Source organism: Hoplias malabaricus, chromosome 15, assembly GCF_029633855.1.
Source record: "Hoplias malabaricus isolate fHopMal1 chromosome 15, fHopMal1.hap1, whole genome shotgun sequence".
Taxonomy (NCBI): domain Eukaryota; kingdom Metazoa; phylum Chordata; class Actinopteri; order Characiformes; family Erythrinidae; genus Hoplias; species Hoplias malabaricus.
The window spans coordinates 34,726,469-34,747,890 of record NC_089814.1 but is presented as its reverse complement, the minus strand read 5'-3'; the positions used below and the strand labels follow the sequence as shown (position 1 = coordinate 34,747,890).

Genomic DNA, 21,422 nt, shown 5'->3' with positions numbered 1-21,422 from the left:
CCAGTAAATTCTGATAATATTCCTTTTTGCTACATCTCATAACTCTAATAATTTATTCTTGTTGTCATTGTTCACTTTGACTAATGCACTAGGACTTAGCATGTGCAAGCTATCTCGGTAGGTAAACTACAATAACACAGACAGGCACTCAAGTAAACTTGCCTAATGCACCTTTAATTACATTTTCCTGTTTTCAGTTTCCCAAGATAGCAGGCTAAGGTATTTTTCCATGCCTTTAAGGTCTTTGAGTTTGGTAATATTTTCTGCTTCTCAGAAGAGCTACTTTAATACAAACTGGAAAAATAAAGAATAGATGCTGGCTCTGACAGAAAGCGATGCCTCACAACTTATTGCATATGGCGCTGTGCAGTCACAGACCTATGTTCACCACTGACCCATGCTCACCACTGAAAGTGCCTGAATCGGTCCTGGTATTCATGTGGAACTTATTTTGACAAACATCACATCCCTAAACAAGGCAGTCCAAGTGCACCTCTTCGTGGCAATGGAATTTTTTAATGGCAGTGACCTATTTAACATGAAAATGCACCATACCACACTGCAAAAACTGGACAGAACTGGCTTTGGAGAACATGACCAAGATTTCATAGTGTTGACTCAGAATTCCCCAGATTTACAGAGTAAATGTGGAATTGTGGAAATGGAGAGACAAGTTCGATCCACGGGGGGGCTATCTAGCAACGTACAGGAACATCTGTGTGGTGTAACTTAATACATGTCACTTGTAATAATTAAACCCTACCAGTGATTTATTGCTTTCTTTTATTCAATAACATAGTCACAGTTTTGTATGAATTACAAGGTTTAAAATCAATTCCAGTGGAGTCTGGATGTGTATGTACTCTTAAAATAAATAATAAAAACCTCATGTGGGCCCCATAAGGAGAACATTACTGGACTGTTTGCATTTCTCTTTCTCGTATTTCTACAAATTTTGCTAACCCCACCCACACCCACCCCCACCCCCACCAAAAGCCCCTGCTCATTTAGGACCTAGGTAGTCCATTTCCAACCCAAGTGGACCCCACTAAGTTGGGCTGCTGGGTAAACTCCCCAATCCAACTCAATAATGTGTTGTGATGTCTATTACCAAGCAGCTCTCCACTATTCCACTACAGCTCTCCACCACTCTCATTTCCAAGCGTGGGATAGAGGGGTGGTTTATAAATCCCCATCCAGCATTGGGCTACAAAGCAGTGGTGTTTGTGATCCAGAACTAATCATCCAACATCATTATCAGTAGATCTCACTTGAGCTTCTGCGTCTGAATGCCATCAAATTCTCACAGACAGGTTGGAAGCAATTTAGTACAAAAATTAAAATTAAAATGTAATATGCAAAATGGCAACAACGGCAGCAAGAAGTAGTCCTTAGAGGTCAGGTTTAAAGTAAAATGTGGGCCGGAGATTTCTGCTGGATCTGGCAACCCCAGCAGAAGCGCTTCCGAAAGTCTGCGAATTTTTTTTTTTACTTTCTCCGCCCAGAAAAGAGAAGAGAAGGGAAAACAGCCGGGGCTGACTCAGGAATGTTCTCAGAGGAAGAACAAAGAGGAATGTTTTTCTGACCGAGAAAAGGAGGAATAAGCAGAAAGAAAGGAAAAGGAAGAGAAAGAAATAACTCACACACGGTAAACTTTAAAACTTATTAATAGTTCACTTTTGGCAATATTTACCAATGTGTATGGGGTGTGTGTGTGTGTGTGTGTACCACATATTACTCTGTAGGGACAAAGTAGTTCACACACCTACATTGTGGGGACTTGTCATTTGGGGGCCACACGCCGATGCGCACAACGTCCTTGTCCCATGTCTGCTTCTCGGGTTGGAGCACGCTGGCGTCGCTCTGTTGACTGCCGCTTCTCCCCGTATGTTTTGTTTTGTTTGATCCCTGTTTGTGTTGACTTTGTGGATTCCCGGTTGTAATCGTCGAGGTCATCAGATTGTCTTACCCCAACCCTGCGGATTCAGGCCGATTTGCACCGAGGCTGTCCTGCCCTAGCTCTGTGGATTCCGTCCGATTAGCTTCGCTGCTGTCCTGCCCAACTTCGCGGATCCCGGCTGTTGTTCCAGTTGGCCTCGCCGCTGTCCTGCTCCAACTTCGCGGATCCCGGCTGCTGTTCTGGCTGGCTATGCTGTTGTCAGGGTCTACATGAACCCCGACTGTTTGTCAGTTATACGGCTGATGAACTACGTAAATATAGGTATTCTCACTGTCTTTCCAAACATTCTGCTGTTGCTGCCTGCAGAGCTGGTTTACTCAACCGGCGACGCTATCTTCACCGTGACTCAAGGCTAATCGCAACAAATCTGTACACTATTCCAATGGTAATAACATTTGCTCTTTCTGGACTCTGTCTCGCTCACCAGCTCTTACCCCTGTTCCCCCTAGTTCCTCATTTGCCCTCCTTAATGTCCGCTTACTCACTAACAAATCTTATCTGTTGCAAGAACTAATATTGGACAATGCACTTGACCTCATTTTTCTAACAGAAACAAGGCAACAACCAGTTGATTACTATTCTCTCAACCAAGCAACCCCACCCACCTTCAATTATGTGCAAAAACCACGTTCCGTGGGGGTGGTCTGGCAGTAATCTTTAACAACAATCTCAGAATTACTGAACTTGTTTTCTCATCACCATCATCATTTGAGTATCTTACAGTCAAAATACCTGGCTCTATTACTGCACTCCTCATCTATCGCCCCCCCAAACCTAATTCATCCTTTTTCTCTGAACTATCTGAGCTACTCACTCTCGCTAACTCTTCTTCTTCTCGACTGTTGCTACTAGGTGACTTCAATATACTTGTTAACACTCCTGACATCAAGTTTGTGACTGATTTTTTAGCTCTCCTTGACTGCTTTTCCTTCACTCAACAGATTTTCCTACTCACGTTAAAGGTCACACACTTGACCTAGTCTGTTCTTCTGCTGTCCTGGTTCACAACCTTCATCCTCTCCCTCATCCACTCTCTGACCATAAGCTTCTTCTGTTCTCTGTCCTCACCAATCTGCTAAAAGACTAATCTCCTTCCGTAATATTAAATCTATTGATCCCTGTTCCTTCGCTCAGTCCATCAATATGATCCACTCTCACCACTTCTGCTCCCTGGTTCACCACTGAGCTGCGCACTATGAAGCAAGCCGGACGTCAGCTTGAAAGGCTGTAAAAATGCTGATGCTTATATGCAATACATGCGTAAATACAGAGATTCCTTACACAACGCCAAGTCTAGGCATCTCTCAGGTCTTATTAATAGGCCTATGCTAACCCCCGCAATCTCTTTTCAACAATCTCTAAACTTTTCAAAGCCCCTGGCAGCAATATGACACCCTCCTCTGAACTCTGTAACTCTCTCTTACACTTTTTTGAAGATAAAATTTCCAATATTAATAACTCTCTTACGCTCATCTCATCTAAATCCATCTTTCCTTCCTCACTGTCTCCACAGCCCTCAGTCTGTTCTATATCCACGCCCTGTTTTTCTGATTTCAGCCCTGTTACTCCTTCTCTCATCAGTGATATCATTACCCATTCTAAAAGTACCACCTGCTCTCTTAATCCCCTCCCTACCTCACTAACGAAAGCCTGCATGTCTGCTTTGGTCCCTCATCTAACCTCTATTATTAACCAGTCACTGTTTTCTGGCCATGTCCCCTCAGTTTACAAATTAGCTGTAGTTACACCTATCCTTAAAGAACCTGGTCTTGACCCAGCAAATCTAAATAATTTCCATCCGATTTCAAATCTTCCATTCTTTTCTAAAATCCTTGAGCGTGTCGTAGCCACCCAGCTGACAACATACCTAGAATCCAATAACCTACTTGACTCATTTCAGTCTGGTTTTCACCCTCACCATAGTACCGAAACTGCCTTGGTCAAAGTTATCAATGATCTGCTGGTGGCTGCAGATACGGGAGCACTAAGTATTCTGGTCCTCCATGATTTAAGTTCTGCCTTCGACACAGTAAATCATGCCATCCTCCTCTCAAGACTGCGTGAGCTGGGTGTCACTGGTTCTGCCCTTGACTGGTTTATATCTTACCTAACAGATTGAAAACAATTTGTCACACTTTCTCGACATAGTTCAACCATTTCATCCATCTCACAAGGGGTCCTACAAGGCTCTGTCCTTGGCCCATAACTATTTATTGTCTATATACTTCCCCTCGGCCATATCATTCGTCATTTCAATCTTGATTTTCACTGTTATGCTGATGACACACAGATTTACCTCCGGACCAATTCTTTCAACGACCCACCACTCTCCAAATTTGAACTATGTCTCTCAAAATCAGGCACTGGATAACACAAAATTCACTGATGCTTAATAGTAATAAAACTGACCTAATCCTATTTATGTGCTTTGTCGGTCAAAATGACAGTTTCTGGCACCTACAAAGCAAACATCTAGGAATGCTTGGCTTTGTTTGAGAAGGATCATCACATATCGAGCTGCACAAGCCAGATGTCACAGTATTAACAGAGGATTGGACACGAAGCGGTCATTTATCAATGACGTTTTATGTTTTTACATTTAACCTGTGAATGTTTAGAGTGAGTAAGTAATTATACAGTAGCATGCGTAATTTTGCGGTAACATAAGTATAAACAGCATATTATAAGTAATGACACAGTATCATAAATAATTACACAACAACAAGCCAAATTACATATGGTTTTTTGTCTTTGTTCTGTATTTTTACATTTTATAAAATATTAAAAATGTAAAACATGTTTAACACTCCACAGTACTGAACACTGAGTAAAAATCATGAGTGAAAGATAACGATTAACAAATTATAACATGCTTTTTATCCCAGCTATGACTCTGCAGTGAGCTTCAATGTGGTGTACAGGTCCAAAACAATGAGAAAGTATCAGTGGAGGGATTATTTATGGGTTTATGAAGTTATAAATAAACAAAACATTTCTATTTGGTTTACACATCCTATTTTAATATCATTGGAGATGTACAAGTCCTAACAGCCTGGTTTCCCTTTAATAACCTTAAAAGTACACTAGGTAAGATTTATCATTTTTGCCGCAGGGCTCCACCTGTGGTTTCCTACCCTCCTCCAAATGCTACATAATTCAGTTTCTGCAGTGCTGAGCCCAGAGTAGCAACGGCAGAGGCTCTTTTCTCACTATTACAGCTCAGTGACCCAAGACCAAGATCAGATAAGTGAAGCAGATAAAATCTACAGCTGTTCCGATAAAGTTTCCCATTCGTTTTTCACAGAGACATAATACACATGTGCAGCATTGTGCTCCAGCACTTACCACTTCATTTTTCCTACAGGGATTATACCCAGTGTGTGTGTGTGTCTACAGTGGGGTGAAGTAGCGGAATAAGGGGTACACATTGTGGACACAGTGTATTATCCTTGATATTATTTGTAAACTTGAAAAAACTCTACATTTGTAAGTTCCTGAAGACACCAGCACTTAAGTAAAAGAAGTGGTTCTTGCTGACAACTGAGATTTAGCAATTCTGAGGTGTTGATAAGAACAGACTGGCTTTATGGTCGTTGCACACTAATTTCCTGTATCCACCACAACATGTAGTGTACATCTTTTAAGTAAATGTTGGTTTCTTACCAACTTACTAGGGCTGAGCGATATGGCCAAAAATGTGTATCATGATATTTTTTAAATCGTTTTTGCAGTATATCATAATCAATATGTCTGGGTTGTGGGCGGATGATTGGGACCTTACTTAAAAACCTTAATTAATCAATTTAATAATTTTACCAAAATTGGCCACAGCTTCCTCCTTGAAATATGCTGAAATGTGGATTTTACGTCAGAAGTAACTCTCACTCTTACTGTCTCTCCCACTCCCTCTTATTCTCTCTCTCTCTCTTGTGGAAGCTGAATATGGAGGTGTGTTAGTGTCTGAGCTTTGAGCTCCGTGATGCGGTTTTCTGTTTAAATCTTGTGTCTGTGCTTCATTGTTTGGCATTAGTTCCCTTTGTGAAACTATCACTCAGCAAATTAAGAGATTCAAACTCAAATATCATCAAATGTCATAAAAACTAATTAACTACTTAATATTTTAATTAAATGAAGTTATAAAAAAGTAAAAGAGGACAGTTTCCTCGGACCAGTTGGTGGTTCATACCACTCTACACATTTATTCATGTTACCTCCCTTCCAGTAAATCATGAATAATCAAAGAATGTCATTGTGATTAATGCAATTAAATTAAATCAGATACAACTGCAGACTGTAAACAGTGTTTGTTTTGCAAACCACATTATACTTATATTTAGTGATGCCGAAATCAAAATCCAATTATTCCACTTGCATTTCATGTCATATTAAAACCTGACACTGATCTCTTTCAGAAATACAGTAAGAATAATTTAGGTCCACCTTCTAAAAATAAAAGGCTGTAGAAATGTACATCCCCATGATGTAATAAAAGCAAGAGGGAGAGTTATTGAATCATTTTCATATTCAGTAGGTGATGTTGCCCTGAGGCACCCAGGGGCTTCACAGAGGAAGTGAGCGCACGTGTGTGGTGCGGTTGGATTCTAACTAACATCTTGTAGCAGGTAGAATGTGTGTGTGTGTGAGTGATGCACTATGAAACCTTTCTGTGGAATACCAAATAAAGAGTGAAATTAAATGACGTCACCCTACTCACACACAACTCGACACTAAATTACTCATATCCTAAATACTCAGAATATCAAACCAGACGAGCCCCAGGGGCTGCGATCTGGACCGGGTTTATACTGCGCTCTGGGCTGTGCGCTAAATGCGTTCTTCCTAGAACTGCGTGTGTGTGTGTGTGTTCTTTGGTGTGATAGTCTGAGTAATCTGGATGAACACGTGATTGCAGATTGAAGTACCAGATAAAGTTTCCATCAGCACAAAAGAAAATGAAAGAAGAAAAACAGCAACATTGCACACACGCACACACACACGCACACACACACACACCTGTGAGAGAGTGATACATATCTGAGCTGTGGAACAGTGGAATCGTGTTCTCTCAAATTAATTTGGAATGGTGTCTGTGATCAAAACTAATAACCATATAAGAAGTTCCAGGTCTTAACAATTTCTCTGTATGAAGTGAATGGGATTTAGGATGGAGAGTATATCAGTAAATGTGTGTGTGTGTGTATGTGTGTTTCAGGTCTGGCATGTCATTATGGAGAAGCATCAGCAGGATCAAAATAAGAATGATGCTTTGCCAGGGCACAACAAGCAGGTCAGAATCTCTCTCTCTCTAACACACATACACACACACACACACACACACACACACACACACCTCTTTGCACTCTATGTTGGGTCTGTGAGGGTGTAATATTTTAAGGTGCATCCCTACCCTTGCGGTGCCATTCATCACTATTAATGTTAAATTAACACTGTGTTAGATCTTAACTTTTAACACTCACCATGTTCAGCTAACACTAACAGTGTTAAATTAACACCAGCAATTTGATGTGTGGAGAGAACATTAAAGATTAATGAAGGAGGAACTACCTCCTGATAAACCTTATTTTATATATATATATATATACACACATTTTTTAAGTAATATTAACAGTTATTTATTGTATTACAGTTATTTAATATCCTGATATATACAGTTATAACAAGCATCGACACCTAATGAGAACCTGAGGCAGATGTTTTTCTGGTTTTCGTGGGCGTTCATTCTTTCTTGTTTTATATCAGTGTTACTGCAGCGCCATGTCCAACTTCCGCATTGAGAAGATCATCGGCCGCGGGCAGTTCAGCGAAGTTTACCGAGCTACGTACCTCCCGGAGAACCAGCAGGTGGCGCTGAAGAAAGTACAGCTAATCTCTATTACATATACAGACACACACAAACACTCACACACACTTTAATATGTGTGGTAGGCCACAAAACAGATTAAGGTTTGATTCCCAGCTTGGTCAGGAACACCCTGCTACAATAAGAGTCCCCTGTGTGAGGATCCTAACATTCCGTTAACCCCTGCAGGACTGTGCAAAAATCTAAAGCACCTAAGATTATTGTTATTATTATTATTATTGTTGTTGTTGTTATTATTTATAATAAATTATTGCCTCAATAAACATGAAGCTTGTATGAAAGTATAATTACAATAAAAAACAAAAACACAGAGTAAAGGTCCTTTTTTCTAAAAAGTAGTAGCCGTGTTGTGAGCAAGTGTAAAGAACAAAGTGTGTTTCCAGATGTTCTCCTGATCGTATGGGTTTGTTAAAACAGCACTTAATTTAACATAATGAAGTATTTATTAACACTTAAAACTAGGGCTTGGATGATAACCTTAAATAATACTGGACTGTCACGAGGAGAGACACTCTTACTGCTCAGACGAACCTCTTTTTTAAACCTCAGGTGCATGAACTTTGCACAGTGCTGTAAGATGTTTTAAACTGTACATCACTGTGGATAAAAAAAACAAAAAAAAATCTGTTAAATACTATTAATGTTGTGTTTCAGATTTTTAAAATGAGGGATGCTAAGTCACGTCAGGACTGCATTAAAGAGATCGACTTGCTGAAGGTTAGTGATGTGTGTAAACACCGATCTGTGACTGGAATGTGTGTGCTACTGTGAATGTGTGTGTAACATTGTCTTTTTTCGTTCTGCAGCAGCTAAACCATCCTAATGTGATCAAGTACCTGGACTCCTTTATCGAGGATAATGAGCTGAACATTGTGCTGGAGTTAGCTGACGCTGGAGTCCTGTCACATATGATAAAGGTGTGTGTGTGTGTGTGTGTGTGTGTGTAAATGTATGTGTAATTGAACAGTAATGTTCATGTCCCTCATGCATTATTAATCAAAGCTGCGTCACATATTATAATATTCATCAGTTTCATTCTTGGTGTGTCTCTACGACTGAATCCCTCTCATCGTCGCGTGTGTAAATCTGAGACTAACTGTTTGAACAGTTCTGGAGATTACAAGTTGACTGAACAACGTAATGAACAACTGAACACCCAGTCGGTAAACGTTAAGGGAGGTTTCCCAGACAGGGATTAAGCCTGGTCCTAGACTCTATTCTCCTTTCGGTGTAAACCAAATCACAATTCAAAACGCTGAGGTGTCCGGCACTAGGCTTAATCCCTGAAAGAGCGGCTATGCTTCAGTTATTGTAAAGGGGTGTCTGCAAACATTTGGACACACTGTGTCAAACAGTTGCATTTCATGGGGTCTGAACTGTGTGTGTGTGTGTGTGTGTGTGTGTGTGCAGCATTTTAAGAAAAAGCAGAGGCTAATTCCAGAGAGAACGATATGGAAGTATTTTGTGCAACTTTGCAGTGCAGTGGAGCACATGCATTCTCGCAATGTCATGCACAGAGGTACACACACACAGCAGTACTGAAACCAATACATGCCCTTCATGCATTTGAGTAATTAGTAATATGTGTGTGTGTGTGTTTTTTTTTTTTTGTTTTTTTTAGATATAAAGTCAGCTAATGTGTTCATTACTGCAACAGGAGTGGTCAAACTGGGAGATCTGGGTTTGACACGTTTCTATAGCTGTCTAGGTAACCACCCACACACCCACACACCACACACACACACAGAGTTAAGAACAGAGGGGAGCAGTCTTCCACAGTGATGTGACAGACTGAGCCCTAGGTGAAGGGCAAGTTTGGTTAAAGCCTGATATTTATTCATTTAAATCTATAAAAATATATATTTATAAACTGTATTTTAGATTTCCTCATGACCTTCTTTTATTAAATCACGCTTTGATTGTGTTTGCAGCCATTTTGTGAGTCAAATATCTAATCACACAGGAAATCAAGAAAAAGCCAATCATTTTACGTCACTTATGACTCGACACAAACACGCACCGCCGGAGCTCACTCATCACTGTAAATGTGTTACAGCAACACGCAGAAACTGTCTTTTTTTTGTTTTCATAAAACAACAATTTACCACAATCCCAGATATGACAATCCACTATGTTGTTCCAAAAACATGTAAACACAGCACACACCTTTAAAACGATGGTTCTGCAGTGTATGTGTTACCCGTGTGAAGATATTACTATGCCTAAGCTTAAGAAATGCTTGTCTGAGACTTTTGTGAAACTCTCTCGCTCTCTCTCTCTCGCAGAGGAAAACCCCTATTACATACCTCCTGAGAGAATCCATGAAAACGTCTACAACTTCAAATCAGACATCTGGTCTCTGGGCTGTCTGTTGTATGAGGTAAACACACACACACACACACAAACATTCAGGAGGTCTGGAACTGAAGTTGCATGATTAGTTCCAGATAAAAACACCACTCCAGCTCATCCCGAAGCTATTGGACGTCGTTCCATTTCTCCACAGGATGCATTCCCACTGCTGCTCAGCCCACAGTTGGGGTCTTTACACCTGTCTGGCAGACTCTTGGTATTGGGCTGCTCCAGAGCATCAACTTTTCATGTCGTTTTTCTTTAGAGATTCCGAATGGGTGAACACTCTGGGATGAATGCAGTCACTATACTATGTCTAAGCCCTTTGGGATAGAGAGTGTGTTAATGAATCCTCTAGGTAAATTTAAATATGGGCAGTTTATGCAAATGGTACTTCTACATAATATTTGAGCTGGTCACATATTACATCCACTACTCAGCAATTGTTTTATTTTTTTATATATATATATTTTTAATAGTGGTGTAAATTATTGCCCAAAACCTTGTCTAGTGCTTTGTTCGTCATCTAGACACATGTGCCTTTTTTACTGCTACATGCGTATGGAATATGTAAGGCACAGGATGGAGGAGTTTGGAAAAACAATGATTGCAAATGTCTGAATGGCAGTGTATTTTATGTGTGTGTGTGTGTGTGTATGTCAGATGGCAGCACTGCAGAGCCCTTTCTACAGTGATAATATGAACCTGCTGTCCCTCTGTAAGAAGATTGAACAGTGCGACTACCATCCTTTACCTCCAGAAAATTTCTCAGAGAAGGTACACACACAGAGTAAACACTACTACATACCCATTTGTTTGACCACCTCAGTGATTTGATTATGGCAAACATCTATTTCTCTCTCCTCATGAAGAGTTGTCTAAACATTTTACTGTGGTAAAATTGAATGTGGAAAGTACAAAGAGAAATGAGAATTCAAAATGACTTTAACTGAACGTGATTCGTGTGTGTGTGTGTGTGTTGCAGCTAAGGAATTTGGTCTGCATGTGCATCATCCCAGATCCAGGGGCGCGTCCAGACATTGTTTTTGTTCTTCAGTTCTCCAAAGAATGCAGCTGTGAAAACATGACCAGCACCTGAAAAACATATGTGTGATGGGAAAATGCAGATTAACATCAATGAGTAATGGTTAATGATAACTAATGATTTATATTAATGACACAATATATTCAGGGAAGTAATTGTATTGATTAATCTTGATTAAATCTTACTAGATTATGTAGGCCTTAGTGTGCAGCTTAGTGTGCTTGTGACCTGAAGGAACTTATTACATTGTGTTACTGTGACCCAGGAGATAGTGGAGACTGTGGGAAGAAGAAAATGTTGAAAAGAGCAATTCTGAGATTAGAAGGGAGACTAGATAGAGTGGAGAAGGGAGTCAACAAACTGAAGGACACCCCTCCCCTGCAACCATTTCTCCTGACTAGGTTCCACCAATAAGGGAATATTTGGGTTAATGAAACAAGACATGATGTAATAAGACACACATGATGGTGTACGTAACTGGGGTCATATATATACTGCATGATTTTGTTCAATAAAGGAGAGAGATTGGAGAGAATGCTTGACTCTGTGTCTTTGTTTCTCTGCTTTCTCCTCGGGCCTGAGAATCGGTCCTCCTTCCTGGTTGCACTTAGAATATTGCCATAACAATCTGGGGGCTCGTTGTCCGGGATATCTCGTGTGTCTGGTGTCTTCCAAGCAGGGAAAAAAGGCGGATTGAACGAGCAAGTCCAGCCATCCACCAGAAGCCTCCAGAGTGGGGAGGTGGCTCCGTTTCGGGTCCACCGGCACCGCTGATATTGAACTTGGCACGGGACACCAAGAGGGAACACCGATTGAACTGCGGTAAGGTGTTGATGATTCTATGTTTCCAGAGCTGACGAGTTTCTAGGGCAGGACATTCTATTGAGTAAGGTGCCTTTAGAAAGAGTCCGCTAGAGAAAAACACAGGTGACGTCAGGTTTGTTTCTATGGGAGAAACAAGAGCAGTTTCTATGAGAGAAACGGAGAGTAGTTTCTAAGGGAGAAACAAAAAAGAGTTTTATCAACCTGGGGTTGGTATGATAAAACAAAAAAAAAAGAAAAAGGTTTTTTTATCAACTTGGGATTTTTGTTTAAATACCAGTATGGGGTGTTGTTACAGCAAAACAGCACGGACGCAGATTCTTGAAAAGAATTAGGTTAAAAAGGGGTTAACAATTATGTTGAGTAATGAGTAAGAGAAAAAAATTATTACAGAATTCAGAAAAACTACCAGAGCCGTTTGTAGCAGACTGGCGAGCACTACAGGTGTGGAAGGGTGAGTCAGAAAAAGAATTCAGACACAGAACAAAAATTAGAAGAGAAAAAAAAAACAATGAATATAAAGGAAAAAAAAAACTGATGCATGTCTTATATTTGCTCTACTTCTCCATGTGCTCCTGCTTCTGCTCTAGCTCCGAACCGGCTTCCTCCGAATGCGCCTCCTGAGTATAGCCACCATCCGAAGATTGACTGGGACCTGGACGTGTGTCCTCAACTGATTTCACCTGCACCATCTCCACCACCACCTGCACCTCTTTCCATTGTAGCGCAGTTGACAGCACCACCAGTGCTACTGACGCAGCTGCAGCAGCCGACGCTGACCACACAGCCACAACAACAGTTAAGAACGAAGAGACAACACAGTTTCTTCGACCACATTTCCAAAGATGACTGCAACAGACTTAAAAAGGAAAGAAACCACACCGTTGAGCATGAAGCTCCGTTCCCGTGATGAAGTTCTACATTAACAAGTCTACATGGACTTTGGGGAGTGCTGGCAGTTTGAATGGGAGACTTGCGTGCTCATGTGGAAACGCATTGCTTATGTGGAGAACTTTGCTACATACGCAGAAAAGACTTTGAACAGCAAGAAGAAGGACGAGTGTAAACGGGCAGAGGCTCAGCTGGCTCTGTGGAAACAAGTACCTGGTAGAGACACACGAAGGGGTTTCGCCATGGTTGAGGACAAAGACTCAGGTTGTTTCTCCTGTGGACTGCATGACCACTTCATAAGTGACTGAACCTGACAACAATGGAGGCAGCAGACTGAGGGCCTGATGAAAATGTTTTGATAAAGGAATTTGATGGGTTTTAAGTAAAAAGCTAAAGCTTGTGTATCTCTATTGGGGAAAATTGTCACTCCGTGGCTCAGATCATTCTCTCACCCTCACAAAAGCAATTGTTTAAACCGTTTATTCAAAAGAGAAGTATATTTTTGCATTCTGAGCCTCATATATCACTGTCTAAATTCCTTGAGGATGGGCGGAGAGATCTGGGTCCATGGCAGTGCAAGTGCACCTCCATGAATGATTGGCGGGATCATGGAGGAGGTGTGAAAAAAAAGAAAAAAAAAAAAAAAAAGGTGAAAATTCTGAAGTGTTCCGCATCTAATACACAGCTGTGGTTTCTGTTTTCTCAATAGACATGAACACACGCACACAAACCAGAGCTGTGTATGGGTTTCGGTTCTTCCTGAGGATCTGGCTGCAGTCCCAGACTGCTTATATGCAAAGAGCAAATATAAAGTTGGGGATGATGATATGTGCCCAACCTGTAGTAGTTAATCTTAACAGGGACTATCAACTGAAATAGCCACTCAAGCGCGTCGCTATTGAGGACATCACATCAGTGTTCAATTCGCTCGTCGCTGCTGGTGTGCTTGTTCTCCGCCCTAAATCAGCGGTTCATACCCTAATTTATTTGGTGAAGAATAATAAATTTTAGTGCTTCAGGGGAATCTGGAGAGTGGAGATTTGTGTAAGACCTGCAGGCAGTAAATTCTGAGATTAATCCTGAGATTCATCCACCCAGATGTTCCAAATCATCTTATCCCAGGTACCTGTTAAATTTGTTAACAGCACTTTTTTTTTTCTTGTGATTAATTTAGTGAATGCGTTCTTCAGCATACCGGAGAACCCAGAAATCCAGTACTGGTTGGCATTTTTATTTAAGGGTAAATTGTGGACATGGACCTGATTGCCTCAGGGTTATATAGAATCACTGATCATTTTTAATGCAGCACTTAAAGCTGATTTGAGGATTTCTTTTTCCAGGAGACAGTGCACGTCTTCAGTACGTAGATTATTTGTTGGTGTTTTTGTCTGATGCTGAAGCATGTCATGAAGATAATGTTGCATTGTTGTGTTCTCATAGGGTTATAAGTGCACAGGTGCATCTTTCTCCAGCGAAACTGGCAATCCTAGCTGCTAGAGATGTCATGGTGTTAAAAAAATTTGATGTTGCTGGTTCAACATGAGGTGTTAATGATTTTTGTTAGAACAGGATACATGTCATTTGTCAGCCACATGCTGGTTTGGCTGTTGTGTCTCTGCATGAGTGTTTGTGTTGTGGCAGGTTGCCAGTGTCACTCTCAGCTCATGCAGCTGAATCGGTGACTCTAACAGAGGCCTGTAAACGGGCTGAGGGTAAGAGTGCAAATATTTGGCATATTCCTGTGTTCATGATTTTGGAATGATATGGTCATAAAGGAATGTTCTGACATCCACAGGGAAACACATTGCACATCACACATTAGTGGCAGCACTATTAAACGCAATCCTTTTGCCCAAAAGCTGTTGCTGTGATTAAATGCCAGGCTCACACAAAAGACACTTCAGAAGTGGCACGAGGGAATGCTTTTGCAGATGCAGCAGAAAAAAAAAAGCAGCTGGAAATGACCCAATGTTTTTTCTCTTTTTCACAAATCCTGTGTTCCGGAACCCCAACCTCTCACACACAGAACTAACATCGCAGGCCTCAGAGGCAGAGCGTTCTGCTTGGCGCAAAGCAGGCTGTGTATTCAAAGACGGAATGTGGCAAGCTTTAGATGGTAGGCCTTGCCTACCTACCCTCTGCTTATTTTCCCTATTTTGCAAAATTGTCCCATGGGAAAGATCATGCATCCAAAGGGGCTATGGTATCTGCAGTACAACAAATCTGGTACACAAAAGGGTTCACTATTTTTGCACAAATGTCTCATATGCGCCCAGCACAATGCAGCTCGAGGCATTAAAATAACACCAAGGGCACATCCTCCACCCATTGAGCCATTTGAACATTTGCAAATGGATTTCATTGAACTCAACCAGTGCAAGGGGAAAAGGTATCGTCTGGTGGTAGTGGACATGTTTTCCAAGTGGGTTGGAAACAAGACGCTCAGGCAGTGGCCAAAGACTTGATTCAGCACATTATTCCTCGTTGGGGTATTCCTCGATGCATTGGGAGTGACAATGGACCAGCTTTCATCAGCACAGCACTCACTCAGCTAGAGGAGAAATTGGGCATTGCTGTGAAATAACACTGTTCATATCATCCACAGAGTGCAGGAGCAGTTGAGAGAGAAAAAGCAAGCTTCAGAAATGTTGTGTGGAAACAGGGCTCAATTGGGTGCAGGCGTTACCACTAGTTTTGATGTATATACGTATGCAAAACAGAACCAGAACTGGTCTAACACCTTTTGAAATTTTGTTTGGCAGGCCACCAAAATGGGGTTTGGATCCACCAGGCCACGTGGACGACGTGGGACTCTTGGAAGACCACATGTTGTCCTATTGTAAGAAATTACTAACAATCTTAAGCTCTGTTCACTCACAGGTGGCAGCAGCTTCGCCTAAACAGTTGGAGGGGAAGTTACACTCCTTGAAACAGGAGACTGGGTGGTGAACAGCGGGGTTTGGGTCCATTCCAAGTACTGCTGACTACGGAAACTGCAGTGAAGGTCGAGGGACGCGCACCTTGGATCCACGTGACGTACCTCCATTCAAAACATCTTAAGCTCTGTTGACCACACAGGAGCACTTTGTAGTTCTACACGTATAGACTGCAGACTCTGTTGTTCTGCATGCATCGTTTTCTGCCTTTAACTTTTTCCACCAATTACTGCTGTGTCTGATCCCCTCGTACCAGTACAACACACACTAACACACCACCACCACATCAGTGTCATTGCAGCGCTGAGAATGAACCAACACCCTAAATCATACCTGCTCTGTGGGGGTCCTGTTCATTGGAGAACAGAGTGAAGTGGGGCAAAGAATTATACAGAGCAACAGATAGACTACAAACAAATATATCAGGGTAAAAACCAGCAAACAAACCTACAGGAACCTGCAGAAAGACAGTAACCAGATCCAACAGATGCACTGGGTCTGCAAGTGACTCAGAACAACCCCACGTGGGGTTAATAACTCTCTGTAAAATAGCTTGACTCTCTGACCCTGAAGGGCTCAACCCTGAACTGGAGCTTTTTCTTGCTGCTCAATTATGTCCCAACCTTAGTAAAAAAAGTCAGTAAAATTTTATTTATAGAGCACATTTAAAACAAAGGTGCTTCTAATCCACAGTTCCACAGCTGCCAAATGGTAGAAGGCCAGATGGTAAAAGTGTGTTTTAAGCTTGGATTTAAAAACAGTCACAGATGGCACGTTTCTTACATCACTTGGAAGACCATTCCAAAGTCTTGGTGCAGCAACAGTAAATGCACGGTCCCCTTTATGTTTCAGACGAGACCTAGGAACAGTCAGGTATGATTGGGCTGAAGACCTTAAAGCTCTTGAGGGCACATACAGGTAAAGCCTATCCACAATATATGCTGGTGCAAGTCCATTTAAGACTTTAAAAACCATCAATGCCATTTTATACTGGATTCTATAATGCACTGGGAGCCAATGTAGGGAAGCTAAGATTGGAGTGATGTGCTCTCTTTTTTTGGAACCAGTTAACAATCTGGCTGCACTATTTTGAACTAACTGTAAGCGCAAGAGATGCTTCACTAATTCCAAAATACAGTGCATTACAGTAATCCAGTCTAAAAGCATGAATGACTTTTTCAAGATCTGAAGTATTAAGAAATTAATTGTTCTTAACTGGAAAAAGCTGCTCTTCACTACTGCATTTACTTGCTTTTCAAATTTGAAATCAGAATAAAAAATGACCCCAAGGTTTTTAACCCGTGTTTTCAGGAAAGGTTTTAAGGGGCCTAGGCTTTCCTTTAGACTATTTGTTAATGAAGGGGACCCAAACAGAATAACCTCTGTTTTACTGTCATTTAATTGAAGAAAGCTTTGACTCATCCAATTTTTAATATCCATGAGGCACTCATTGAGTCTACCTAAAGCGTGATGATTCCCGGGATTCAAAGGTAAGTACAGTTGTAAATCATCTGCATAACAATGAAATGAAACACCATGCTTACAAATAATTTGACCAAGGGGAAGCATGTATAGTGAAAAAAGAACAGGGCCTAGAATTGATCCTTGTGGAAACCCAGATATCATAGTAGAGGAGGCCAAGAAATATTTGCCAATATTAACTGAAAAAGTTCCTTTGTTTAATTTATGACATAAACTAGTTAAGAGCCACGCTCTCGATTCCAACACAGTATTTCAGGCGCTCGATGAGTAAATCATGGTCGGCAGTATCAAATGCGGCACTCAAATCCAGCAAAACCAGGACTGAACAATCCCCAGAATCAGCATTATGTAAAAAGTCATTAGTAACGTTTAAAAGAGCAGACTCAGTGCTATGAAATGCCCTAAAGCCAGACTGAAAAATCTCATAGATATTATGGCTGTCGATGAAAGACTTTTGTTGAGTTAAAACAACTTTTTCCAAAACTTTAGCCAGAAATGATCATTTTGATATGGGCCGGTAATTACTCCAAACCCCTGTATCCATATTATGCTTCTTTAAAAGAGGCTGAACAACAGCATGTTTAAAACAAGCAGAGACTGTGCCAGTGGCTAAACTTGCATTTATAATTAATAAAACATCAGGGCCAATTGTATCAAAGATTTCCCTAAAAAAACAAGATGGAAGAACATCAACAGCAGAGCTAGAGCACTTCATGTGAGAAACAATGTCAGCCAGCTGAGACAAGGAAATTGGGTCAGATTTCTCCAATGTTGGAATACCCAGCTTATGGGCAACAGGTCTGAGCACAGAGGTTGAAATATTAGGTCTAATGTTTTCAACCTTGGCCAGAAAGAAATCTAGAAACGCCTCAGTTTTTTGAAGATGCTTCAGGACCAATACACGGAACAGGATTAAGTACTGAATTTATTGTATTAAAAAGAATTTTAGGCCTATGTTGGTTTTTTTAAATAACTTCTGAAAAATATTTTGCTTTAGCAGATCTCATAAGTTCTTGAAATCTGAACAAAGTTGATTTAAGAATCTCAAATGATACTAGAAGCCTATCCTTCTTCCATTTGCGCTCAGCTTTCCTGCATTCTTTCCTAGCTGTCCTAACAGAATCATTCAACCAGGGTCTAGTTTTAAAACCTGGATGAGTCACTCTAAAAGGGGCAACCAAATCCAGCACTGCTGTACAGGAAGATTGAAAAGAAGCAGTTGGATGCTCAATGTCCAACTGAGAAGCAGTGGAAGAGAAAGAGTTTTTATACATAACTGCGAACTGAGTAGCTGTAGTATGGTCAAACTTTCTGATAACATGTTCTGGGGCTTTGTTAGACAGAGATTGTAAAGCAAGCAGTGATTTGAACATAACAGGCATATGACCAGACATCATCATTACTGCTGATAAAAGTTCTGAAAAATTTTTAATAAAGTCTTTATTAGCTCTAGGTGGTCTGTAAATTAAAATGATAAGCAGTGAGATCGTATCTTCAACTTTAAAAATAAGCAACTCAAAACTAGAAAAGGCTTCAGTAGCGAGTGCAGTGCATTTAAACCCATTTTTAAACACGACTGCAAGCCCTCCCCCTCATCCGGTCATCCGCAGAGAGTTTAGGAAGCTACAGACTGGAGGGCACAGATCTGAGAACAAACTCAGTTCATCAGCTCGCAGCCATGTCTCAACTAAAAAAGAAAGTCCAGTTTTTGAGACGTAAAAACGTCATTTAAAACGAAGGACTTATTTGAGATTGATCTTACGTTAATCAAGGCCATATTCAGTGTTGAAGCACATTTAACTGCCCCAGGTGTGTATCGAAGAATGAGTAGGCTCTCTCAGGATCACAGGGTGATTGGGGGGCTCAGATTTTAAAACCGGGTAAATAGGCACCAGGTAAGCATGGTTTCGTGTGCGAAGGAAATGGCGCATCTTTACTCTCACTCCGGCTCGCTTTCCGCGCTTTCTCTGGCGCTTCATTCTCTGCACATTGCAGCAGGACAAGCGACGGATGCATGGTAAAATCACATTGGAAAACCGCGGATGAAAAAACCGGTCTTATGAACAAATTTGACCATAGCAGATCGAATGGTGGGTTTCACGATCATATTGAAACTGATTCGCTGGTACAGTAGGAAGTTGGTGGAAAAGGAGGCACACAAACAAAATCTTGGAATGAGCTTGACCTTGGGATATCTCTCGACAGATGATATGTTTTGTTGATTTTCGCAGTAAAAATAAGTTAAAAAAAAAACATTATTTACAGGGAAGAAAACTGCAAATTTCCTACAAATTTAGGTTCAAATACAGAATATGGATTATATTAATTATGTTTAGTAAGCCTTATTAGATAAGCATTGGGAATGTAGTCTGACAAGGTGTAGAAAGGTTTCGGTTGGTGCAGTGTGCCTGATGTAACTTAATATTTGGTGGGTGCAGTGTGACAAATCTTATTGTAAAAAGAATGTAGAAGAAATGTCATACATTTTTTTACTGTATCTGTGTTGTGTCTACAATCAAATTCACCCCAGGAAACAAGCAGCTTCAGGGTAATAAGATTTTCATCTACATCAAGGTGTGTGTGGATCACTGACCATCATTATATCGTCCAGCAGAATTAAATCTGGCAAAACAGCTTCTTGTGACAGCGCCGTCTGTAAAAGTTATATTAATATTGTGGCGAGCACCAGAAGAAGAGACTTCTTTAACTTTTCTGCTGGTTTCCTGTGCCCACCTGGTGGTGTACCACAGAAACTGCACCTTTATTAACACAAGCCAGAGCCTCAAGTATGTCTCGCTGCAGCCTGTAGGAATGCGGAGTTGGATGTCCAACTCCGCCAACATCCAGCCACGCCTTCTAATACTGAGTAGCACAGTAGTGTGGCACTTAAACGCAGACATATTTAGCGACACTGAGTAGCACATTAAATACGCATATAACGTCTTTTATTCATTATTATACTGTTCAGGTCCTTTTTTGTTTTTCCGCTGAGGGTATCTGTTAAAAAGATTACTTGATTTATACCTGATTTGATTCAACTTTTGTCATTGTTGTCAATGCTTGGCAGACTATTATTATGAATGGTAGGGTGAACGGAGGATAACGTTCAGGATTCATTAAAATATTGTTCTCCATTCAGTTAATATCTTGTCCCAAAAATCGTTAATCTTGTTATTCATAATGGTTATCCTCAGCCACAACGAGTGGTAATGTTATGCCAACTATGACATGATGGATTGTTATGTAGTGTATGTAGTGCACAGCTGACTGCTAAACAATAATAAAATCCAGTGCTATTAAGTGTACAGTGCCTTGAAAAAATAAGCGTCCCTGCGTGGTCATGAACATCTTCTTATTTTAAGAACACACAGATTTCCATAGGTGATGCTATTTGTCTGCATAAAATTTATTAGAAGCTTATACAATTTTCATATGTATTTAAACGTCTGTGTTTTGAGGTTCAGACAAATAAGTATTCACAAATATTAGAGGTACCACTTCTTTCATAATGACTAATAAGACTAAAGAGATAATGATGCTAATGACAATATTCCAAATGTCCAAGTGAAGAAAATGCTGCAATAAAATATATAATACATGTTCAGATGTCCAGTTGTGCAGGATTAGTTTCAATAAGAAGAAAGAGAAGCACATTACACAACTTAGCACTCCATTCACAACTCCCTATATTCGCGGTTGCTTGAAATATAGTCAAATAGAATATCCTTATTGGCATGTAGAACTCTAAAATGTGGTTAAGTCACGGGTGTGCAGTCTGTATTAAAGACAAGGAAAAACCGGCACAGTAGTTTTATTTTTTTTTTATTTTCAAGCCTTTACAACATTCTATATATATATATATACACACACACACACACACACACACTCACCCCACACAAACATTGGCTCACTCACACACCCAAATCTTCATAAACTTGTTGGCAGAATGGGCTGCAGAACCCAGGATGCATGCTCTCGCTCTAATACCCCACAAGTTCCCTACGTCTCCCATGCCCAAAGTAGCCTGTGGACAACAAATAATAAACAGAAGCA

General features: G+C 40.7%; 1 protein-coding gene across 2 annotated transcripts; it reads left to right on the top strand.

The window, feature by feature from the left end:
* The first annotated feature begins 1,512 nt into the window (after positions 1–1,512).
* On the top strand, positions 1,513–12,848 carry LOC136668331 (serine/threonine-protein kinase Nek6-like). 2 transcript variants are annotated; one of them, XM_066645797.1, is made up of 11 exons: positions 1,513–1,648; positions 7,173–7,247; positions 7,721–7,822; positions 8,496–8,558; positions 8,648–8,758; positions 9,252–9,360; positions 9,463–9,549; positions 10,127–10,221; positions 10,857–10,970; positions 11,179–12,060; positions 12,651–12,848. In XM_066645797.1, the coding sequence occupies exons 2-10, from the start codon at positions 7,188–7,190 to the stop codon at positions 11,290–11,292; spliced, it is 855 nt and encodes a 284-aa protein (XP_066501894.1). In that variant the 5' UTR covers positions 1,513–1,648; positions 7,173–7,187; the 3' UTR covers positions 11,293–12,060; positions 12,651–12,848. The 2 variants fall into 2 exon arrangements, with proteins under 2 accessions (XP_066501894.1, XP_066501893.1); XM_066645796.1 differs by having other exon boundaries at positions 7,721–7,837; positions 12,651–12,846.
* The last annotated feature ends 8,574 nt before the right edge of the window (positions 12,849–21,422 follow it).

Bases quoted from the DNA above. Each gene is read 5' to 3' on its own strand.
- LOC136668331 (XM_066645796.1), top strand. From the start codon at position 7,188: ATGGAGAAGCATCAGCAGGATCAAAATAAGAATGATGCTTTGCCAGGG. The intron at 9,550-10,126 runs GTAACCACCCAC...TCTCTCTCGCAG, and splicing joins ACGTTTCTATAGCTGTCTAG to AGGAAAACCCCTATTACATA. The intron at 10,222-10,856 runs GTAAACACACAC...TGTGTATGTCAG, and splicing joins TGGGCTGTCTGTTGTATGAG to ATGGCAGCACTGCAGAGCCC.